The sequence below is a fragment of the Manduca sexta genome, chromosome 21 (assembly GCF_014839805.1).
Source record: "Manduca sexta isolate Smith_Timp_Sample1 chromosome 21, JHU_Msex_v1.0, whole genome shotgun sequence".
NCBI lineage: Eukaryota > Metazoa > Arthropoda > Insecta > Lepidoptera > Sphingidae > Manduca > Manduca sexta.
In genome coordinates, this window is record NC_051135.1 from 13,659,765 (window position 1) to 13,683,386 (window position 23,622).

General features: G+C 35.3%; 2 protein-coding genes across 2 annotated transcripts; one reads left to right on the top strand and one right to left on the bottom strand.

Moving 5' to 3' along the window:
• The first annotated feature begins 3,143 nt into the window (after nucleotides 1-3,143).
• Nucleotides 3,144-13,045, top strand: LOC115442258. Its single transcript, XM_030167268.2, has 11 exons — nucleotides 3,144-3,302; nucleotides 3,510-3,666; nucleotides 4,105-4,295; nucleotides 4,932-5,159; nucleotides 5,602-5,774; nucleotides 6,997-7,222; nucleotides 8,276-8,426; nucleotides 9,252-9,491; nucleotides 10,025-10,091; nucleotides 10,456-10,561; nucleotides 10,798-13,045. Exons 2-11 carry the CDS (start codon nucleotides 3,510-3,512, stop codon nucleotides 10,906-10,908), a joined length of 1,650 nt encoding a protein of 549 aa, XP_030023128.1. The 5' UTR covers nucleotides 3,144-3,302; the 3' UTR covers nucleotides 10,909-13,045.
• On the bottom strand, nucleotides 13,018-22,956 carry LOC115442250 (carbonic anhydrase 1). The gene is made up of 9 exons (XM_030167258.2): nucleotides 22,572-22,956; nucleotides 20,528-20,575; nucleotides 20,049-20,225; nucleotides 19,686-19,812; nucleotides 19,122-19,224; nucleotides 18,256-18,368; nucleotides 14,845-14,968; nucleotides 13,517-13,689; nucleotides 13,018-13,160 (listed from the first exon to the last, which is right to left on the bottom strand). Exons 1-9 carry the CDS (start codon nucleotides 22,606-22,608, stop codon nucleotides 13,130-13,132), a joined length of 933 nt encoding a protein of 310 aa, XP_030023118.1. The 5' UTR covers nucleotides 22,609-22,956; the 3' UTR covers nucleotides 13,018-13,129.
• Between the last annotated feature and the right edge of the window lie 666 nt (nucleotides 22,957-23,622).

The window sequence follows — 23,622 nt, forward strand, 5'->3', positions numbered from 1 at the left end:
TCATCACGGGGGTTATGTTGGGGTCTCCGTGTCTTTTACGACCTCTATCCATATTACCTGCCTACATTGATAGGTGAAGTCAAGCTAACATTTTAGTACTTTACGAATTGTGGACCCCCATTTCTTAGTCTCCTCAAGGTAGACCACCGTCAAGTCTCCCGTGGACCCCTGGAGATTCACCTGGAGCACTTTGGGAATCAATGCTCTAGTCAAATTCGTGCGCCAATGGTTTGTTCAAGTCAACAGATTAAATAAAAATCGCCTACTTATTACTATCTCACAGTTCACGATAGTTTACTTCCGTGAATGCGTCAACCACACGTAGTAGGGGCTCGGTAACTATTTTTGATGACTGACGCATGGACAAATATATATTAGCCCTTCAGTATTGTTTAATTTATTTATAAGTATTATGACAAACCACGCAATCCATCTTGTTTCAAACGTAACAGATATATTTGGTTTATTTGAATAAGTTTTCTCATAGGGGTCATTGTTTAAGAGTTGAAGTATTTATAGGCAATTAACTTGACTATGGTTAATTGTTTCAGGACAAGTGAATAATGATTACTATTTCAAGTTTGACTTTAAATTATGTTCTTTTTTAAAATGTTTACACAAGATGGCTGCTTGTATAATGGTATGCTAACTATCGACGAGCATTATTAAGGGAATCATAAATTTTAATTATAATTATTAGATTGTGCCGCTGTGCTCCCGTTTGTATAAAATATAGATGTTTTTGAACTAACACTGCCCAGTAATTGTATGGATTGTGATGACCATCATACGAGAACATGTTAGTGTGAACAAAATATTGTCTAATGACAGAAATAGGCAAAGCAGTGATACATGTTCAAGAGGATCTAAATGCATGTTGGTCACAATGAATTTCGTGACCAACATGCATTTCGATCTAGTAAAAACTCATCAGAATTATTTAGATTTGTTTAAAAATTTACTTATGCTCAATTTTTATAAACAGAATGAAAAAGTAAAATACCTTGTCTCTTATTTGCTGAATGTACATTTTTTTTAAATCTCCCAAAGCCAGTTTAATGAATTTAAAAATGATGGACTGTCTCCTAATTAGGTTTTTTTGTTGTAGCAATAACAGACAAGCTGCCCTTACTGCTCGATTTAAAAAAAAACATGTGTATAGTTCTATACTTGGTGCAAGTCCTGCAAAATTTCAAAATAGTAATTAACTCGCTGTGATTCTTAGATACAATTTTGGTAGAAACCGCATGCAGAAGATAACTTCTGCAAAATCTTGCTTTAGATTTTACGGAGTAGCTACTTATAGGAATTATATAATGAGAGTACTAATAAAAAATAACTTTAAAGAAGTTCTGACTTGGGTCATACATTTCATTGAAACCTTAGATAACATTTTAAGAATGTAAAAAGAGTTCTGATATTTAACTGCAAAATGGCTTTTTAATTAAGATTATTTTTGATTTTTATAAACAGTACATTTACAGAATTGCACCTCATTGATTTTTAACATTTAATGATAAAAACAGAGAAGAATTTACTTGTAATAACTTCAAGCAACAAAAACATTAGTTGACGGAGCACTTAGTGCAAATTCTAGGGACAAATTGAGTTTTTTAAAAGCCACTCTGTACCTACTTGTTGGTCTAGTTAGTATTGTCAATTCCTCTTAAAATTATATCTTCAGGCTAAGATTTACATTAGTAAAATTACTAAGGAAAGAGCAGAGCCATTAAGATATCAAGAGCAAAGAATGCTTCATTTTTTAAACGAGTCTAGCACACATATTGTTTGGTATCTACACCTAAGAAGGTAAAATGTATCACATTTATAAAATTTTGTTTCTATGATATACAAAAGTGAGAAAGTAATGGAACATAACAATTCTTTTTACTGTGTAATAAAATCTTTAAATCTACATAACCAGATAATGCAGCCCTTTTTTAGACGATGTATACTCTTAAACAAAAATGATGTGTTGATGCTGATGAATAATATCTAGATCATAATATTTTATTAAACATCAGTATAAATATTGTATTTAAACTTTATAATAAATCACTTGAATATACATATGATATGTTTCATTTCTAATTCTTTAAGTATTAGATAAAGCACGTTACATCAGATAATATAGTGTCGATAATAAGGGCAACGACGCATTATCAGCTTCCAATTAATAAACAAGATGCAAACATCTCAATATATGACAGTAGATAATCAAATAATACAAATAATGCACGGCCGTACATCCAACAAGATAACGTGCAGAAGAAATTATGCACTAACAATTTATCAGTCGCAGGTAGTTAACGAACTCAGCTATTGGTATATTACCAATGAGAATTTATGGTGAAATGCTCTATCTTTTAATCATAGAAAGGCATTGTATCATGAACTATGATGTCTTATTTATTTAAGAACCTTTTCTTTTCAAATATGCGACGGTTTTGTACGAAATATCAAGAATTTCGTACATAAAGCCTTGTCGAAGAAAATGTGATTTAGTGTATGATTTTCGTGAAATTTTTACCACTATCTATGTTTTACATATTGAATGTAGTTTTAGCTTACCATTTCAGTATTTTTTTATGCCGGCCTTGTCGATGATTGCAAAATAACAACAAAATATCACAACAAAACTTCCACCCACGACCGCCGTTTGCAATTTTCAGAACTAGGGATGTGCAGCGGAAATTTAGTCTGTGCATCCAATCAGTAATTTGAAATTGATATAAACGTCCAATATGGAATTTACTACAAATAAAAAGAAATAAAAGGGTAAAATATATATTCTATATATTATTTTATATTCGGGTAGTACGGAAATTACCTCGCAGTTAAAATATAAAATGATAAATAATATTGAATATAATTGGATTATTGTTGCGTTCAGATTACGCTATGCCCCAATTTATATCAATGGAAATCATGTTGAAAGGCTAAGAAATGGAAAATATCGCAAAGAATAACATGAAAAATGAAATTTATAATGAATAGCATATGAAATGCATAGCCATTTCGGAGCATCATGATAGTACAAGGCAGGATTACGACTGCATAGTTTGAATGCACCTATAAGGAGCGTTTTATTTTTACATAATAAAATAGTTTTGTGTTTGCAAGGTCCATAAGTTGATCATTTGTGAGAGCTGTATAATGTGAACTTGACCACTGTGAACTATGTAATATTATGCAACTCGCAACACTGGCATCTATTTGTCAAATAGATAAATACAATTCGTGCTGTAAATGTTTTAAAAACTCTTTATTTTTATCAAAAACTAATATATTTTACCGAAAAGGTACATATATGATAACGTATTTACTCATAAAATGCACCGGACCAATGATATCATTACTTAAATTAATATTGTGCCGTGATGTAAGACAGTGTATTTTGATCGGTTTTACCTTGATTCTCTAACGTTTAGTGTAGAAAAACTAAGTAATATCCCTGTTATTACTATTCTTGAATAATATAGGTTTATATTTATATTTATTAATTGCAGATGTTGAAATTCAGCTGTTCAAGTATTTGGAGGTTAGGTACCAGAGCGCACGTAAGAAAGTATACCACTCCTGGGACGCAGATGTATAAAACCAATAAAGGAGAAACTAAAAACTTTGCAGATAATAACTCTAAAGCAGAAAGCACCGAAAATTCAGGTAATTTCTTACACAATTAAACAGTTTGGGTTAGATATAAATTAAAACAAATCCAAAACTACCTCTAAGCTATTTCTGATTATTATGTCAATTATAGTGCAATTTATATCAAATGGTTGGTTATATTAATTTTAATGTATAAGAAATATTAGTTTAAAGTACTAAGGCTGGCTTGCACAAAGACTTATTAAACATAATTAGTGCTAAACACATTTAATTAAAATTTATATAATGACAGGTTGTGCAAGCCAACTTTAGTTTGATTTGCTTAAGAAAAGTGATGTATACAACTAGGCCAAAGTTTTAATCTAAAGAACTTTCAATCTTGAAATTATTCCTATTCAAAGTTTCTTTTAGCATCATTTTTTTCATTCATAAATAGAAATAAATTAATTAAGAAATTCATCTAGGTATTCATAAAGAAAAAAAAAATTGCAGGTTTAGTACGAGCAGCATTTGCATCATTAAATACAATAGACACGGAGGAGCGACCGAAAAAGCCAAGCCCCAAATCAGTCAAGCAAAGCCGCCAGATGATAATAGAGGGTCAGATTGCGAATGCGTCAGATGTGAACAGTCTGCTGGTTATAGCTGAGAATCCTGTAGTGTCACGGAGGCACGCTTTAAAGGTATTTTTGGTATTTGAAATTTGAGGGTACAGTAGAAATCATTTGTATAGACTATTTTCTGTTATGTTACACATAGTAATATAATATAATTTGAACATGCTGGGTGCTACATATTTTCTATGTATAATTGGCAGTTCTATATGTTGTTTGTTGAATCCATAGTAGTGACATTTTTGCTTACTACTAATGTTTTTCTAGGTTATCATAAGCGGTATACTTTACAAGGAGAGACTTATCACTATGTATATTATAAATGTGAAAGTAACTCTGTCCGTCTGTATGTTTGGCTTTCACAGCTAAACCATTCATCTGATTTCAATGAAATCTGGTATTGAGATAGCTTGAGAACCTGGCAAGGACATAGGCTACATTTTATACTGGGAAAAGAGTATATATAGTGTGACTTGAATCCTGTTTTTTTGTGGGTCGGGAGCGAGCAAAAGCTAGTTGAACATTAAACTTGAAGTTGAAGTTGAAAGGTTTTGAAAACATATGAAAGTGTAACTAGATCACTTAAATACCATACCCCACCAAAACCAGCATCTAATTATGCCCGAGAAAGAAGAAAGTCAATGGGATACAATAGGGCATAAAAGTAAATACTATTTGTTTGCCATGGGTCACATATTTTTGCAGATGGTCTCAATGCTATCAGAATGGTCTAGCGTCAACAAAGTGAAGTTAACAGACTTTGAGAAGGACCCTCGGTTCCTCAAGTTGTGTCGGATCTTGGCGAGGACCTCGACGGCGCAGGCTGTCAGCTCCCTCACCATGGCCGAAGACCTGAGCACGGTGTTAGGCATCACTGGGGATGATGAGGCTGCTCGGTTGATCGCCAATCTGACTTTACCTCAGATGGTTAAGGTTTGTTGTTCTATTTTTGGATCAGGACTTCAGATCTATATACAGTAGAAACTGGTTATAACAACTTCGGTTATAGCAACACACCAGTTATAACGAGTAGTCTCTTTAAATAAATGCATATGATACGCGTATTGTTTATAACGACTATCGGATATAGCGTTCAGATTCGGTGATCCCTTCGATGTCGCTATAACCGGTTGCACTGTATTTTGTATTAATTGATATTTTATTCAAGGCCGTGTCCTAAATATATTTAAAATAACTTAACTATAGACCATATTATATAAATGCTTACATTTGGGTAAATGCTGCTGTCATTTTTTAAGAAATTCTATGACCATTAAAAGTGTTTCGGTTAGGAGAGATCAATATGAAGTTTTAAAGTATTGCAGTTTTGAAGATAAAGATTGTTTTACAACTCCTTCATGAAACTCTTCTCTAGGTAATGAAAGCTCTGCAGCAGAAGGGTCGCCGCAGCACGCCGCTGCTGCACGCGCTATCACACAACATTAACAAACAGGTGGAAGTCATTGACCTCAAGAAATCAGCTGATATACTGTTCTCTATGGCTTCATTGAACTTTCCAGATCCAGTGCTGTTGGATAGGATATGCAAGTATGTGTAGATATTTTTGTACAAATAATTATATCATGGTATGTTTTAAGATAACTTTTCCTTCAAGCAAATGTAGTTGCACTGAAGGTATGGTAGTATGTTTCAAGATAATTTTTTCTATGAGTCAATTTAGTTGTATAGAAGGTGAAAATATTTTCAAGTACTTCTTTTGCGAAATCCTCTGAACTATATTATACTGATAGTATGAATACATAAGCAAATAAAACTGATTTGAACATAAGCCGCCTTATTACAAAAAGATAGGTTAGTACTGGGTTTAAACCAAGACTAAAAAGTCTAGGTTTGTTACGGTATTAAAGTTAGTACTCGGACTAAAATTCATTCTTATTACAAATCCAAGATCAACCGAGGATTAACTAGTACCGAAGATAGTCCCTGATTTAATTCGTATCCACAGAGTATAAGCAAAAAATTACCGTAATTCATTGATTCATTCACTCCGCGTTTGACGCACCGTTCCTTTTAACATAAGTATGTATAAAACGAAGGGCAAAATGTTTAATAAAATGTGATTTAGATAATGATGATGATGCTAAATATATACTATTTTGCTATTTAAATATATCTTAAAGCTGAATAATTTAAAATGGCTTGGTTTTGTGTTAATTCACTGTTGGCTTGTTAAGCTAGTGTACAATGGAATGAAGTGTGCGGCGCGCATATTTGAACATTATCAAAATGTTTACATTTCGGTTTATTTATGATTTTGATTAATATCACTTCAAGTAACATAAAGAAACGTTGTTCTTTTAAAACAATTTAGGCACGGCAACAGCATCACAAGTGTAATTGTTTTTGTTGTGGAATCACTTACGTTACGTATATTTTAGTTATACCAATTAAAATTTTTCTTTTTTATTTTTTCTATTTTAGTTTATATTTGGTTCTCTAAACACAATTATCAACTTTGAAATTTGATATTTCGAGGTTAGTACTGGACTTAAACTAGGGGTCACGGCGGTTTAACTTTAGTACCACAGATAGTCCTCGGACTAGCGATAAACTCGGTTTTGTAATACCATTTTTCTTAGTCCATAGTTTAAACTTGGTACTAAACCCGGTACTATAGTTAGTCTTTGTTTTGTAATAAGGCGGAAGATGTATTTTTTTAACTAGATTGTAAAGATCTAAGTCTAAAAAAACTCTGTATGGATACATAATGAGCAACAATAAGATTAAGCTAACAAAACTTATATTTCAGTGACGTCATGACCTGTCTGCCATCGAACAAAGAGCGTCCAGCAGTGGTGACCTCCGTGATGGTCTCACTCGGGCTGATGAAGTACCGGCACGAGGCCGCGCTGGGGGCCATCACGGATTGGTTACAGAGCAACCTGACTATATGCAGACCGAGTGATATCGCCTCCGCCGTGGTAACTCTGGCAACCGTGGACTATGTGCCGCCTCAGAGTGACGCTCTGTTTGAGGTAAGGGATAGTCAGTATAATAACTAGGCATTATGGTTTAAAGTGCCTTGCAGTGTTGTGTGATTTAAAGTTATGCATTGTTGCTACTGTTATTACGTAAGTAAGGTACCGATTACAATCGGACCAAATATTTCTTCATTCTTTTTGCTTGGTTGGAATAAAATTGTTGGTGTTTGGTAGTGAGTCCACTGTAGGGTGTAATTGATTACTTATTAGTCAGGATAACATGTTTAAACCCAATTACTTGTAATTATGTATGTACAGTAGAAACCGGTTATAAGGACTCCGGTTATAGCGACGCATCGGTTATAAAAACTGATTAGTAAGGTCCCTTTAAATAAATGCATAAAAGAGTATCGTTTATAACGACTATCGGATATAGCGTCGAGATACGGTGGTCCCTTCAATGTCGCTTTAACCGGTTTTCACTTCGTAATTTCAATTAGTAATTGCAATTACATGTTTACTTTTGTGTGTTATTTCCACGTTTGTTCATGTTTGAAAAGTTATTTGTTTTAAAATCTAATTTAAAGTGTTAGTATATTGCCTAAAACCTGATTATTGTATGTTTCCCGAAAGCTTAATTAAAATAAAAGTATGTGGTTAACAATCTCACTACTAAAATAAAAATTCGAACTCTATACTCTATTTCGTATATTGTGAAAAATTCTTGTTCCATTTCACTTTCTCAAGATGCATACGTGAGAAACAAAACTAGACATAATCAAATAAATAATCCATTAACGTTTACAATAACATTTTGTTATATTAATCGGTAATTATAGTAAACATTAATCGAATTTTGGGATTACTTTTCCGAGAAATTTGTAATCACAGTCCGAATTACATTTTGTAATCGTAATCGTTAATTTGTAATTACTTTTTGCTCTACACTGATTGTGACCTACATGTATATTTAAGTCATTACTAAATGAAAACTAACATACTAGCTTTCATAATGCGTGTTTCTCAATTATCGATACATTGATTTTGTATCGATAAAAACGCGATCACACCTCTATTCGAATACATCTTATTGTGTCGACTTTTCAGGCAGCCCTGGCGCTCAAAGAGGAAGAGATGGTGAAGCCTTCAATGTGGCTAGACCTGGTGTTCTCTCTTCTAACTCTGGACAAGGCCGAGCAGCATCACCTGGTTTCCACGCTGCGCCCGGAGTTCATTGAGAAGTTGTTGTCAGCTGGAGGTAAAAGGGAGGGGAACATTCGTACCTTGTACAGAACTGAGTAGGACTTGTACATTGTTAAAATACCTGTCATACAGGACTCATCCAGCGTGCTCGGCGTCAGCCATTCCACATTTTATAAGACATACCATCATGATTTCGGATTTTTAGATCTTTCATTGGCCCATATTATTACTTATTTTTAGATCTACTCTGGACTTTGCCGCGTCATGTGATTTTTAACTAGCACAAAAAACAAAGACATCTTGTATTTGTCATTTATATATGGTGTACGCAAACATTCCAATAGGGACATTTTCTAGTCGAAATTGTTCGTTCTAATGGTATAATAATAATATCACTCTTACTAAGAGGCTTTAGGCCCTAGTCCACGACGCCGACGTGACGGCAAACCTCCGAAATTATTATGAAAAACTTCTCAGGTATGCAAGTTTCCTCACAATGTTTTCCTTCACTGTCAAAGCAAGCGATAATTCACAACAAATACTTACATAACTTTTGAAAAGTTAGAGGTGCGTGCCTTTGGGTTTTGAACTTGCCCACATTCGTCTTGGTAGTCCGTTCGACTCTCAAATAGGCTATCGTCGATAATGACATATCTACCTTTTTATATACATTTTTGATATTGCAATTATCTAAATCAATTGTAATAAGGCTTAAACATCAAAACAAATGTATTAAATTAAGAGTAAGCGCATCTAAAGGGTTTCTAGGTTTAATGTTATACTTATGGCCCGCCTTTAGTTAATTTTGCTAGCTTGTGGCGTTTGCCTACCTAAAGATTGCCGACCGCTGATCTAAATGAATGCCTTCGATAACTTCCAGAGATCCCGATCCCGTCCCGCCGCAAGCTCATGTCGATCGACGCGTGCCTGCAGCTGCGCGCGGCGGGCGGGGCGGGGGCGGAGGCGCGGCTGGCGCCCGACGTGGCGGTGGGCGTGCCGCTGCTCCACACCAAGGAGAAGGCGTTGTACGTGCACGCGATCATGGACACCTTCAAAAGCTTGGTCTCTGCCGAGGCGTTTTTGAAGAAGAATTGCGATTCCGGCATGGGGTTTTTGTATGGTGAGCCGTTCTGCTATTTATTGTTGTGGAGAAAGGGAAATAATGACTTAGCTTAATAGTCCAGGAATATTAGGGGTTCATCTCGGAATGGAAGGTAGTCAGCTATAAACTTGTATATACCTTTATTTTGGTATCCTAAAACTTATCTCAAAACCTACTTATCGTAGGGTGTCCGCGACTACAGATTTTCCAAGGTCAAAGATAATAAAAACGATTTTTTACCTTTGACCTTGGAATATATGTAAATAAAGATTTATACAAGTTTGTAGCTGACTATCTCTCATTTCGAGATTCTTGCTCTCATTTGACTAATATTCATGGACTATAAGTAGTTTGCTAGGGTTCATCAGTCTTACAACCTAGTCTGAGATATGATAGACATTCGGTGATCGGTAGGGTTTTCCTAACAATATGTACACGTACACCTCATACATGGTTCTTGACACATTATAGACGGCTTCGGGTTCTTGCGACGATAAGTATTTTGATGTTCGTAAATACAGATAATGTGATCGTGTTACGATTGGTTTCAGACGCCGAGTTCGCCGTTGACGCCAAATGCCATCCGGTGCCATTAGAGAAAGCTGCTAATGATGACAGGTATACGTTATAGTACAATATAATGGCTGATTGTTCATCAACTTGACAATTAATATCATAGCCTAATTAATTGCCTTTTATTAAAAAAAAATACCTTTTTTTTTAACTGTTAAAATGCTACATGTGGGCAGCATAAATAGTATTTTGTTCGGTTCCTCTATCGGAAGAAGGTAGGGTTTTATTAAAAAAAATATTTTGATATCACCAAAAGTGAGTAGTCGTGAAATAACGGCCAAGCTCCTTAAATAAAGATAAAAAAAAATTACTCTACCGCCAGTTTGGGAAGCAGTATTCTCTAAAGAATGGACAAGAAACTTTAGTGTTATGGTTTGAAATGTTTGTGATATGCCCTTAATTTGTACAGAATATTCCGGATAGCAGTGCTGGGGTTGGACTACCACGACATGACGCGGAAGACCGCGGTACCGCTCGGCATCAACCAGTTCTACACCAGGCTATTGCAGCTTAAGGTAAACACTATATAAATTTGCACAAAAACTTAAGTTTTTATTTAATGTCACTCATAAATTTAGGAAAGTGCAATGAGCAAAGAATATGGTTTTCTGTGTTGATTGACGGTAAATATATGACAATAATTTACCCTGCTTTCTAGGATGGAGTAGAATATTAAAAGCACTCCAAAGATTAATATCGATAAAAATAAAACCAATTCCTAGGTATTTAACGTCTAAAATTTCCCCCACAGGGCTACAAAGTACTACAGATTCCGTACACAGAATTCAACCCTAAAGACAAGCTAGTGACGCGCGTGCAGTACATCGAGAAGAAACTCAAAGATCTCGTCAACAGCGCGTAGTCATCCGTTTTGTACATAATGTGTATAGTTGTATAAATTACGTATTCCTTCTTACGTAGATAATCAGGGGTATTTAATGTGCAGAATTATCGATACTTTTGTATTTTATCGATAAAATTGACGACAATTTGTAATGCTAATGGATGATATGTTAATATGGTGTATAAAATCATTCTATGTATTTTATAAATGCAAATTTATCGATAATTTTGTATATTATTCTATAGATAAAGTGTTATACCGTGTAACATGTTAGGCTTTCTGTGGTGTATTTATGTTGAACGAAATTGTCGATAATTTCAAACTCGAAATGGATCCTTATGCTTACTGTCCACGGAGGCGTAGCTTCATAAACGCTTTAAAATATGCCGTGCAGCTTCTACAGACCAGCCTATTGAAGTGTGTCCACGAAGCGTATCATGCGTACGTTTAAATCATTTGTGACAATGCCTTTGAATGACGATGGTGTTATTTTGGCGTATCTATATGTAGAACGAAACATAAACTGTAGATTGTTTTATAGAAAGAGTAAGACTACAGAATTTATTGCAAAGTATATCACCACTATTACAAAAACGAAACATCAATATGAGAGAATGTGTTAGCCCATATGGAAGGATTTAAAAAATAAATAAAAAATGCACACGTGGGCTCACTTGATGTATGCGATGAGGCACTCGGCATGCGTCATGAAGTTTGATCTTCGCGACGCGGGCGTCTGTATCGCGTTATCGACAATTTCATAGTTTTTTTATGTAAGCTGCAAGTAGACGTACATTAATCGTATAATGACGAACATGCGTCCGTGGTCAGTAGGCCTGATACAACTAGGAGACTCGTAGTTCCTGGTAGTAGGATATATTTTGTATCCGCCCGGATAGCGACCACCGTACACAAGGTGTTAAAACCTGCCATAATGACCCACGTAAGTTTTTTGTGTTCCGGGATCAGCCTGTGTATATCTGGTTCCATAGGTCGGCATAATTATGTCGATGCCGAGGGATAATCATCTCTCGTCAGTCGATATTCTATTGGACCCCATTCCACTTACCATCAGGTGCAGTTGAATGAACCAGCCGAGACTGTACAAAAAAAAAAAATTATGGTAAGTGACGCCTGTCCGAAAAAATAGCAACGTCATCCATTTTTAAATACACGGTGCTATGTTATTGTACTGTGTTCGGGGCAAGATAGATAAAATTATCAAAATGCTAAGTAAAATCACTTGCTATCAATATTTATAATGTATTTATGTAGTTCCATTAGTATTTTGTTTCGATTCACGAGTATGTTCGAATGATTGTCGATGATTTTATATGTACAAATTGTTATTTTTACATTGAAATGGTTTACTCAGTTGGTCAGAAATATTATAATTTATTTCTTGCAATCATGTCGGTCGGAGTGGTGTCGCATGTTCACATATTTTTGCATACTTACTTATTGCGAGATGGAGAGTGACAAACATGATATATTAAATAATAAAATCTTTTTATCAGAAATCAGACTACCACGTCCATGTCATAATATCAATTCCCAAACCCTATTTCGCAAACCCATGTCGGCTGAAGCTGATCGGAGCAAAATTTGCATTTTAAGCAGTAGGGTAATTTCCTGTGCTTGAGTTAGTTTATTATTTTATAATTGTAACAAAATAATATGAAAAATAAATTCTTCTCTGAAATCAGAATCATAATTGGTTGAAAAATAAAGCAGTTGTTCATATTTGAAATATTGTTGTGAGCAAAAGTGGACGCGTGGTAGGGATATCGCGCTGTCCTTCTCTCACTCACGCAGCGTTATGGCTGGTGGTACTAGGTGACGTCACATTTCACTACCATGTCATTTGACAGCTTCCCTTTCCACCAAATTTCAAAGCTTTATAACTTTTTTATTATTGCGTGGATTTTGATTTTTTTTCAGATTAATTTTGAATGAAAAAAGTCCTCAACTATCCTATACTATTGGTCAAATTTGCACAGCTCTGCTCCTCTCTTATCTTCTCCGCGTGGACATGCACCCGTATAAAATACCGCTAGGATGTATGTGATAACTTTGTTTTTGTTAAATTGTTAGCATAACTGCGCGAGTGTGAGAGCGTGTAAAGTTAATTTAATTTAAATAAATAATTATACAATAACGTGTTTTTTTTTATTTCGGGTAAAATTAAACAAAAGAGGTGGTTTTATATTTTTATTAAAAAAATACAAACTAATTTTCGTTATCGCGATTTAAGTCCTTTTGCCATATAACTGTAACAAAACATTGGGATTAATATATTAATCTGATTTACACCTATTAATTTGATTTCATACTGAGATTACATTATGACCTTCAATTAACACAATATTATTTACTAATTCCTTAGATTTTTAAATCAAAATCTGTTTTAAATCTATCTCTTTAAGTAGAATCTCGGGTCGGACAGTGTGATATGGGGATTTTCGTCGCAATATTCCGGAAATGCTGGTAGACCTCCCCTATTTCAAGGAATGGAACGCCGAAAAGCGGGTACCCTAGTTGTCTTTGCCTTACGGATAAAGCTATGATGTATGTTTTTTGTTTTCAAATACCATCAATAACATGTAAGTATGAAATATAGAGTTACCTTGTAACATTCTTGAAGAACTCAGCAACGAGTTTAACAACGCTCTCGAAGAAGATGACGATTTGCGGCGTGTTGATGTGGCTGGCGGGCGGGCAGAACACCAGGTGATTACTGACTTTTTGCAGGCTGCGGAAGTTGTGCCGACCCACGCCAACCTTGCCGAACATGCGGTACTGAAAGTATCAACAATGTATGTCCACACCCTTTATCCTTCTGGAGAAACTTGTCATCGTTGGCGATACCGAAGACAAACGTTCTAGATGCCGAGCACCAACCCGATGAACAGACCAGATCAAAGACTCGTCTGCCACCAAGTTCCACAAATTAGTTGAAGATGTAACGAATAGAAAGCGGTGGAAATAAATAATCCGCTCTAGATGCGGTATATCCAATGATGACCACGATCCTCAGTCATGTGGGACCGACTTCAAAGATTCTCAAAAGGACAGATAGAGGCTAACTAATGCATTCATCTTCCTGTTTACTTTCCATGTTTTTTTTTGTATATAATATTCCGTTCTGTGATAAGAGATGAGCGTGGCGAGTCGATGAATACAAAATTAAGATCAATATCGGACTTACAATTTGAATATACTCGAAATGGTAATGGACTTAAATCTACAAATTAACATATAAAGGACACAAATTAATTAGAGTTTAATTTAGCCAATTATTTTTATATATATAGATAAATAATTAAATCACAGTGCCTTGTTTTGATTAGGTTTAAAGTTCATAATATCTTTGTATTATTTTTAATCATGACGAAATCAAATGACTGCTTTAGTCACCTATAAGTTTACATATCGCGCATCAGACTATTTGTGGCTAAAAATCAGATTGACGTCAAAAAGATTTAATCAGTTTCCAAATTAATAAGTTATTATTCATTGCTCATTATCCGTTAATTTTATTTATAATCTGTTTGGTATTTGGCTTTGCTAATTAGGTATTTTATAGGTAAGAAGGTTATTCGGTATATCTATAATATAAAAATGAATCGCTGAATGTCTTGCAAGCGCAAATCTCGGGAGCAGTTGAACCGATTTCGATAATTCTTTTCTTTATAATATTCCTTGAAGTACGAGGTAGTTTGTGCGGAGAGAAAAATTAAAACATTGCCTAAAAATTCTAAAAACAACACTTTTCTACATATATTCCCATACAAAAGATTCTTAATAATATCATCAACAATTATGGATCTTCGCCTTACCCCTTTGAATCTTCACAACTTGACTATCCCTGGCGTTAAGCAAGATAGATGCTTGCTCCAGAGTCCAGACATAGTCGTGTTAGATACCTGCCCTCGACGGCAGTTGTAAATTTACCTGTGCATCTGACATGTAGATCGGAGACTCGAATATTATCCAAATGACGACTTCATTGCACTCCGGAGACGTCAGCGAGCCCGCATACGTGAAGTAGTTGTATCTGTTTGGACTTAGAAGCTTCCTGCGAAAATATTAGATAGATAAGGCATCGTGTGGCCGTTGTAGACAATAATTACTTTCTTATCATGTTTATTAATAAAACTTATTAGTGTTGAGTCGGCGTGATACATATTATAATATCATGGATATTATCATGTAACCTTGATTGCGTCTACTACAACAAAATACTGAATAGCACCTATTAGGGGAGACCTAGGAAGGTTGTGACAATTTTTACTTAAATGAACATATCTCAAGAAAGAAATATACCACGATTATGAACTGTATGCCTCATCATAGCTCAGTCCTTACCGTTTTTAAAACAGTCATTAAAGTAAATAAAAGGTATATGATTTCTGAGAAAATCCATGAAAACTGAAACTACTCCCTTTGTCACAACTCTCCTAATACCGAGGTAAGTTGTGACAGGTACAAAGGTAAGTTGTGACAGCTGTGTTTCTGGATTATATTTGATAGACAAGTAGATTTACATACAGGGTCATTTTGACAACGCTTTACTAAATGAAACCACATACTCATCTACTTGGAAATAACACTTTACAGTAAGTTACTTGAGCCGTAGATGTAAAATAAAAAGTATAAGTTTCGAACAAAATAAATATTAATAAAAAGCAATTCCAATTTTACACGTCCTAAAGCTACTACTACTACTCTAAGAGAATTCGTCGCAGCGGCAACATCATACTTCCAGCCAGAAATACACCCCCATACACGCCATATTCGCATTAAAGTACAAAATGATCAAATAATCAGATAACTAAAACCAGGATTACTCGTGAAAATATTAGTTATTAATGTGTGATTTTTGGCACAATGTCAGCAAAGATGAAGACGAGTATGTGGTTTCATTCGCAATGGCAAAATGACCCTGTATGTATTATAAACAAAATAAACATTTTTTTCATAAAAATACTTTACTTATTTTTGACAGAATTATAAGAACTACAATAACATGAAACATTAACATAACAAGCATTAAATCTTTTGTAAGTATTTATGACATATTTATGAGATCAGTCGTTTTAAATTCAGTCAAAAATATTAATCTAGTCTGATAAGCAAAAATAAATAAATGACAGACATCGCAGCTCGCCCCCAGTGCAATCTTCGTGAGACCAGCCTCTGCATTTCAGACACTGGACCCACTTTGCATTTGATCTGGCACTGAGCTACACTTCTACTGCCTTCTCATTTTGTGCCAACATAAAGGCAAAATACTTAAATACTTCCCGTTTCTTTTAGCCCATTATTGGATGCTGCACATGTCAATAAATAATCGCATAATATATTTTCTCCGTCTTCTGTAAATAACGTATGACTGATATAACTCATAGACGGAGCCACATCAGTTGCATTATCTTGAAAAGCCTTTTTCTTCTTAATAAACCTATGTAAAGACATGTAGTTGAGATTGTAAGAGGATGCGGCATTTGGAAGACTTTGACCTCTTATTAGCAACTTCTTCAAAGGCCAATTCATAAATATTGACACTAGCGAGGCCCATATCAGTCTTTGCGTGTAAATATACGGCATTCTAAAACAAAAAAATAGATAATTCAGCATTCAACATTAAACCCCATACCCAAACAAGTTCCTAACAAAAAAATCATTTTAAAGACGAATTTTAAGTACCGCATATTTTATAGGCAAAGTAGGGTGTAAGAATTAAATAAAACAAACGAATTTATACATATAAATAGAAAACAAACATTGCAAAAAGCATGTAAAACAAGGTAATCAGAAAATGAACTTAGCCTAGGAGAGTTGTGACACGCTGTCACAACTTTCCTAGGTGCCAGAAATCGTGACCTGGTCAAAATAATATTGCTTAATTTCGAAACAAGATCCAAACACAAAAATACAGTGCCATGCTTAGAAACTTCATAAACCGCAAAATATAAGAAAAATTGCAAATCCACCAGAACATAATATGTATCGATATAAATACAATCAAAATTTTGATATAAAACTTACTTTTCAGTTTTTTTTCCATGCAGACGTCGTACTTACGAAACCGCTGGCCGTGCGCCACTGGCGCTTACAGTATCGAGTAGCGTTTCTCTAAAGAAGCAATCGTGCGCTGTAGCCAGTTCCCTAACGGTCGGAGGTTCTGAGAAATCGTCTTTGTCACAACTCTCCTCTGTCACAACCCTCCTAGGTCTCCCCTACAGCCTAGCATAAGCTAGCGTTAGATATCGCGCTCGTGTCTGTATGGTTTATTATTATTATTAATGTTAGTGTCTTTGTATATAATCTACTTATTATAATTATCTAGCTAATCACCTCCCTCTTTTTTAGCCTGTTTTATCCTTTCATTCATTTTGTATTAAATGCATGCTGTGACGAGTCGTAATTGAAATAACATTTAGATTTTTGTTTGAAACCTTGTATCAATCAGGCATTGATATATGTATTGTGAGTTGTTCCTTATAATAAATAAACAACACATTTAACACCCTTTTTCAATAATCGTTCACAATCTCAATCTTCAGTCCGATTCCGAAAAAGGACCAATCAAAATAAGTCATTTGTAAACGTGTCAAATGTAACTTTGTTCTGATTGGTCGTTTTTTGAGAAAAATCGGAAAAAACGATTGGGATCGTTTATTCAAAATAGCTGTAAGATACAAAAATGGAATTAAACCGAATAAAAGGTGGAAATCAACCCACGCACAATCAATCGGTTTTGGTAATGAAGTACTACCGCATGTAATGAGCGGTATCCTGCCCAAAATTTATAAGATGTGGGCCCGCGAATTCCTGCAGTATTCGATTTCCGCCCACATGCCAATAGAGACGGGTAATCCAGGATGTCGGGCAGACCACGACTAATCAATACTCTTATCAAAACTCACGGTGATTAATGTTTTTTAGTTTTTATAGCACGTGCTGGCAAACATGATGTGTGTTATCTGGTGTGGAGTGATTTCGACTGCTAATTCCAATGCAAAAGCCGCGATAAAACTCAAAACCTTATAACGATGTATCACATTCGCGTAAAAGTAAGGAATCATTATGACTTTCACTCTTTATAAATATCCATAATCCAAAGGTGCAAAGAAATATGGATGCGAGAAAAAGGGGGTCATAAGTATGTCATCAGCGTGGCGTCTTCCTAAGTTTGATAGACTCACGTTGGCGACTATCTCACCAACAGGTATATTTTGTATTACTACCTATATACGAAGCTCAAAATTTACAAATAATTTGTATACACAAATATTCAGAAATCAAAGTGCTTAGAATCTTGACATGCGTCGTTGTCCCTATAAAATGTAATATACATACGTCATATCAAGCAGCACGCCGCTGAGCCTCTCTCCAGTGTTGAGGAGTCTCGGGATGGTCTGCGCCAGTTCCTCGGTATTCTCCGTGTCGAAGTCGTCCAGGTCACTTTGCACCTGTAAATAAAAACTTCAGTAGCTCAACAAATTTAAAACTATAAATCTCCCATACACATTAACTTGAATTTAAACTTTTTTAGTGAAGTAATGTAGATCCTTTTTATTTTATATTTGCGAAGAAAATAATAAGTTTTAGAATACAATAATGTAGGCTATTTGAAGTTTGGAAATTGTGCGGCTACTTATTTGGGTGACTGGTGACATTACTAAAGGAGTCCAACCTAGTGAGTAAAATAAAACATTATCAGTAACTATGAGGAACTAAAGTTCCACAACATCTAACCGTAATAGAGATTTACAAGGGACATATCGATCAAGCAGCTTGTCGTCGTCCACTGCTGAACGTAGGCTCAAGTGAGCACCAACCATCACGGTCTTGAGCAGCCTGCATACTTGCCGCCTCCTTCAAGTCGTCGCTTTTTCAAGTCGTTGGTCCATCGTGTAGCAGGGCGTCCTACACTACGTCTACCTAATCGCGGTCTCCACTTCAGCACCTGTCTGCTCTATAGACCGTGCGTCCGTTTGCACACATGGCCGATCCACTTCCACTTCTATGTGCTGTTACAATTAAATTATTTTTCGGATTTTATCGTTTTTATATTTTAGTATTCTCCCGACGTTTTGAAGGCTGCCAAGTCTTTGCATTTGTAATGTCTAATATTTGCGTAAACATAAGAAATCATTGTTCTATGTGCTGAATTTGCGAGCAACGTCGCTAATAGAGGACATAGTATTTTTTATTTCACTCACTTGGCAGAACACAGCGACGATGGCCAAACCATCCTTCTTCTGCAATGCTTCCATCACAGTGAGATCAGACCGCACGTGCACGAAGTGGATCTCCATCGGGTACCTGTAATAGCAATATAAATTCTTATTTTTTTTACAAAACTAAATCAACGAGTTGCGCAAGTCTCTTGTTGTTTAGTAACGCCGGCATACAGTAGACCGCATTTAAAACAACTAGACAGAAGGTTAAATTAGAAAATAGCGCATATCTTTATACTAAGTTCGTAACGTTGAGACATAAAAAGAAGAATTAGAAAAAAAAGAGATATAGAAAAATTATAATTGACTATGAAGTCAAGTTTTACAATGATGAATTTATTGATATCACGTTAATCTCTGTTTTTAAATGTTTGCTATTTATATATTATCAGGCGTTGCCATTTTTTTAAGTTGTGACATTTTTTTAATCAATATCTATAGCTTCTAGAAATGACAGTGACAGAATCTTCAACGCAACGAATCCTGGGTATATCATTTCTCCAAGTCCCTTTAAACTTATGACATAGCATCAATTAAAGTACGTACTTCATTCCGTTAATAGAATGCTCCGACAGCCAGTGGAAATGCATCTGTTCGAGCCTGTACTGATGCTTGAGAGGGCCGCCGGTGAGAACCGGATGGATCGTCTCATCGCCTTCGCAGCTGAATTGTACTGAAATGTTATGCTTGAGAAGATGACAGCGACTACTTATATACATTCGCTAATTGTAAGCAACGATTTTAAAGATTTCATAAGCAAAATGTCCAGTAACTATTGATTCCTCTGAAATAAAGCACATTATTGCTTGCCTACTGCTGTTAGGTGACAGAAATAAATAAGGCAGTAGCACCTATTTAGCCTTTAGCATTTGAGGAACGTACTATATAATGAATATAATCGAGACTTACTAGTATGTCCGTTATTGACTCCAGTCAGGAGGACTTTCTGATATCCTATGAACTTCAACGCTCCGTATTTGATGAAGTGGCTGTTGAAGTCCTTAATGACGTCAGTAGTTCTGATGTCTATGGGCGATTGTCTCTTTCCGCCTTCTCTACATTTACTGCCGGGCCAGTTCGTCTCGTCTGTACGTAAAATAGTTTGAGAAGGTTAGTAACTTAGGTCAGGTATATCTGATTAATTTGGGTACTTATTTTATTAATTTCGTTTCGGGTTAAAGACCGATTGGTGTTCTTTTGGACCTCATCTAGATTACCGCTCGATGTCGCGGGGGAGGGTGGGTATTCTCTTAAATCGGACAAGTCGAGTGTAATGACGATAGTTTTAAGGAGCATTAAATATCTACTGTTATTTTTGAGCTCAAAAGCTGATTTCAATTAACTATTTCATCATATAGGAGTAGAAATATCTAAGTATGTGACATTACCGTCGTAGCTCCATGCCGGACCGTAGTACGACACTGAAGACGCAATTTCTGTGAAAGAGAATTAATTTTAATACCCATATCCTTTACCGTAATATATTATAATCTAGGAAACCATTATCCATATCCATATTGGATATCTGTAGTAATAGACAGACATCATTAGTCCACGGGCTGAAATCTATGGGAACACTTCTATTTCAACAAGGCAATATAAACAGGAACTCTTAATAGTAACTGTAATCATATCTAATTGCAAGAAGTCCACCCAAAATAACCATTCTTTTGCGTTTTAAAGATGACACTTTCACGGACCTATTAATTTTTATATTTTATTATGTTGTGTTGTTTGTAACAGTAAAAAGTGTTTGCGATTATATTTTTATGATGTACTACATTATTTATTGTTTATTTACTGCGATACGTTTAAACATAAAGACATTGTGTCATAGATATTACTGATTTGAATTAAGAAATAGCGACAAAAGTGAAGTTTTCATCCATTGCAATTCTAGCTAATGTATGTTAGCTTTCTATAAGTGGAAACTTTATTATTTATGTATTTTAAATGTTTTAACTAGTTTATAGTTATATAGTTTAAAGTCAAAGCGTTTAATATGTTTCCCATATAAATAAATAGATCGTTTAAAATTGCTAGGTATTAAACTTTTCACGGGTTAGTGATAAATTAAGCGTATTGCATTTTTTTGTGATTAATATAAAGACAAGCAACTTAACATATTTTTGAAAACCATTGCTGTATCCCACTGACCATCGCTCTTTACCATACAGAGCACGGTAAATATTGCCGAAACCAACTAACAGGGCTTTACCGTTTATAAATGACAACAATTTTGTTTTATACTTTTGGGTATAAGCAAGCCACAGTAGTACAATAATTTACCTGGGCATGATAGTGATAAGATACCTATATAAACACAAACTGTCATTTTAATGTTGGAACTGATCCCCGATTTCCCATTGCTCAGTAATCTAACTTTTTGCTGTAGACTTGTATGATGTGTTTGCGTACACAGCAGATTTTGCATTATCCCTGGATTATGGTTAAAGAATTTTTAGTTTTACTTATTATTACTTACTACACGTGTTTATATTTTACCTGTTACAAATAACACAAAGAAGCCAAATTCTTATGCAAAAACACTGCTCATAAACATACTATTTATAACCAATATAAAGAGAGATATTTCGAAATGCCTTACGTCATAATCTAGGTTTGTTTTTTGTTATTGACATTTAAAATAGCTCATTATCTTGCAATTCGTTAATAATCTTTATGATTGGCAGATTTTAATATAAGATATTCGAGGCTCGGGAAGTGCAGCATTGTATTTATAATTAGTTTTAATGCATATTATATAATTTATTTTATTAATAATTATAGTATATAGTTGTATGTTTTATGTTGTATGCTGTTGTGGATAGTCCAAAGTTCGAATTGGGTGTACCTTGTAATGACTGCGTGTTATTGAATAAAGTAATAAAGAAATAATAAACGAATACTAGACATCACTATGGGTTAATTTCTATAAGCTGTCCCGACTGCTACATGTTAATGCTTATAATAAACCAATATAAGAAATTGATCTGTAAGCGTGTCTAATAAACTTTATTCAAACACACACTCACGCCTTTTATTCCCGAAGTGGTAGATGTAGGTGCACCAGTGGCACCTAAACTACGTTTCCCCATATATTCCGTCTTATGATGTGATACGGACCGAGTCTAACATCATATTAGGCACAAATTTCAGACGCCGGGCTTATACGGAGTGGGAAAACCCAATATTAATGCTCGACCTGGGAACCGTACCCGAGACCTCAGCACTGCAGTCCTACCTACTAATTCCCATCTCTGCTCAGCATATTTAAATTTTCATCGCTACTATATCAAGAAATACCAGGCTGCCAAAATAGTGCCAATTGGCGAGAGATAATCATCTCTCGTCAGTCAACATCCTATTAGTACCCCACGTCGTTTACAATCAGGTATAGTCACTTTGTTCATATAAAAAATGCGTACTCACCCAAAACCATAGCCATAATCACGATCCACCAGCACATCGTACTACCGCGCAAGATGCACCACGACTGATATCAGATGATCTGATATTCTTTGCGTAGTGTAAATAAAATTTGTTTGTTAAACAACCATTGTCACAAATGTTATTGTAACGGTTTTTGGTGTGATTTCGATTGTATCATGTAACGTTCGGTTGTTTACATTCGTCGCATATTTTGTTGGCGATTTTCTTACTTAATCACAATGGCATTTTCTCGATGAACAATGTAGGAAGTTGAAATAAATGAGTAGGAAGCCGACTTTGTTTTAACGTTATATTATCGTATCAGTAAGTAAATTAGAACGGTAAAGGAAAACATCGTGAGGAAACCTGCGTACCTGAGAAGTTCTCTACAAGGATTTTGCGGGTGTGTGAAGTCTACCAATCCGCACTGGGCCATCGCGGTGGACTAACGCCTAATACCTTTCAGTAGTAGAGGAGGTCCGTGCCCAGTAATAGGACAGTAATACAAGGCTGATATTTTTATTATTAAGTTACCTAGAAAAAGTAGAGATTAAGAATGTAAGACTCGTCTTGTCTTTACTAGGTGTATGAATTAAGAGCGTCAGTGAGTTAAGTGGCATCTGTATTTTTTTTTATCATACTATGGAACCAAGCGCCGCCAGTAGCATTTCCAGACAGATACGACCTGGCGATATTAAAAAAAGAGCATATTTCCTCTTACAAGGCAGCCGATGCCACTCTGCGCCCTTTAGTATTTCAGATGTTCATCGGCGCCGGTGATCACTTATCATTAGAAGAACCGTATGCTCGTTTGCCCATAATAAAGATTACTTACTCTATACCTATTATAAAACAAAGTCCCCTTTTCTCTCTGTCTGTATGTAATCGATTGTCTCAAAATCTACTGAACAGATTTTTATGAAATTTTTTATAGATAGTTTAAGACGATGGAAAGGTTGTAGGCTACTTTCTATCCCGGGAAATTATATAGCGGGACTTTTATCCCGGAAAACTTCTTCACGCGGGCGAAGCCGCGGGCAAAAATGGTTAT

Bases quoted from the DNA above. Each gene is read 5' to 3' on its own strand.
- LOC115442258 (XM_030167268.2), top strand. From the start codon at position 3,510: ATGTTGAAATTCAGCTGTTCAAGTATTTGGAGGTTAGGTACCAGAGCG. The intron at 3,667-4,104 runs GTAATTTCTTAC...AAAAAATTGCAG, and splicing joins AGAAAGCACCGAAAATTCAG to GTTTAGTACGAGCAGCATTT. The intron at 7,223-8,275 runs GTAAGGGATAGT...TCGACTTTTCAG, and splicing joins AGAGTGACGCTCTGTTTGAG to GCAGCCCTGGCGCTCAAAGA.
- LOC115442250 (XM_030167258.2), bottom strand. From the start codon at position 22,608: ATGTGCTGGTGGATCGTGATTATGGCTATGGTTTTGG. The intron at 18,369-19,121 runs GTGAGTGAAATA...TTTTATTTACAG, and splicing joins TCGTCGCTGTGTTCTGCCAA to GTGCAAAGTGACCTGGACGA. The intron at 13,161-13,516 runs GTAACTCTATAT...GTTTTGTTACAG, and splicing joins TTCTTCAAGAATGTTACAAG to TTATATGGCAAAAGGACTTA.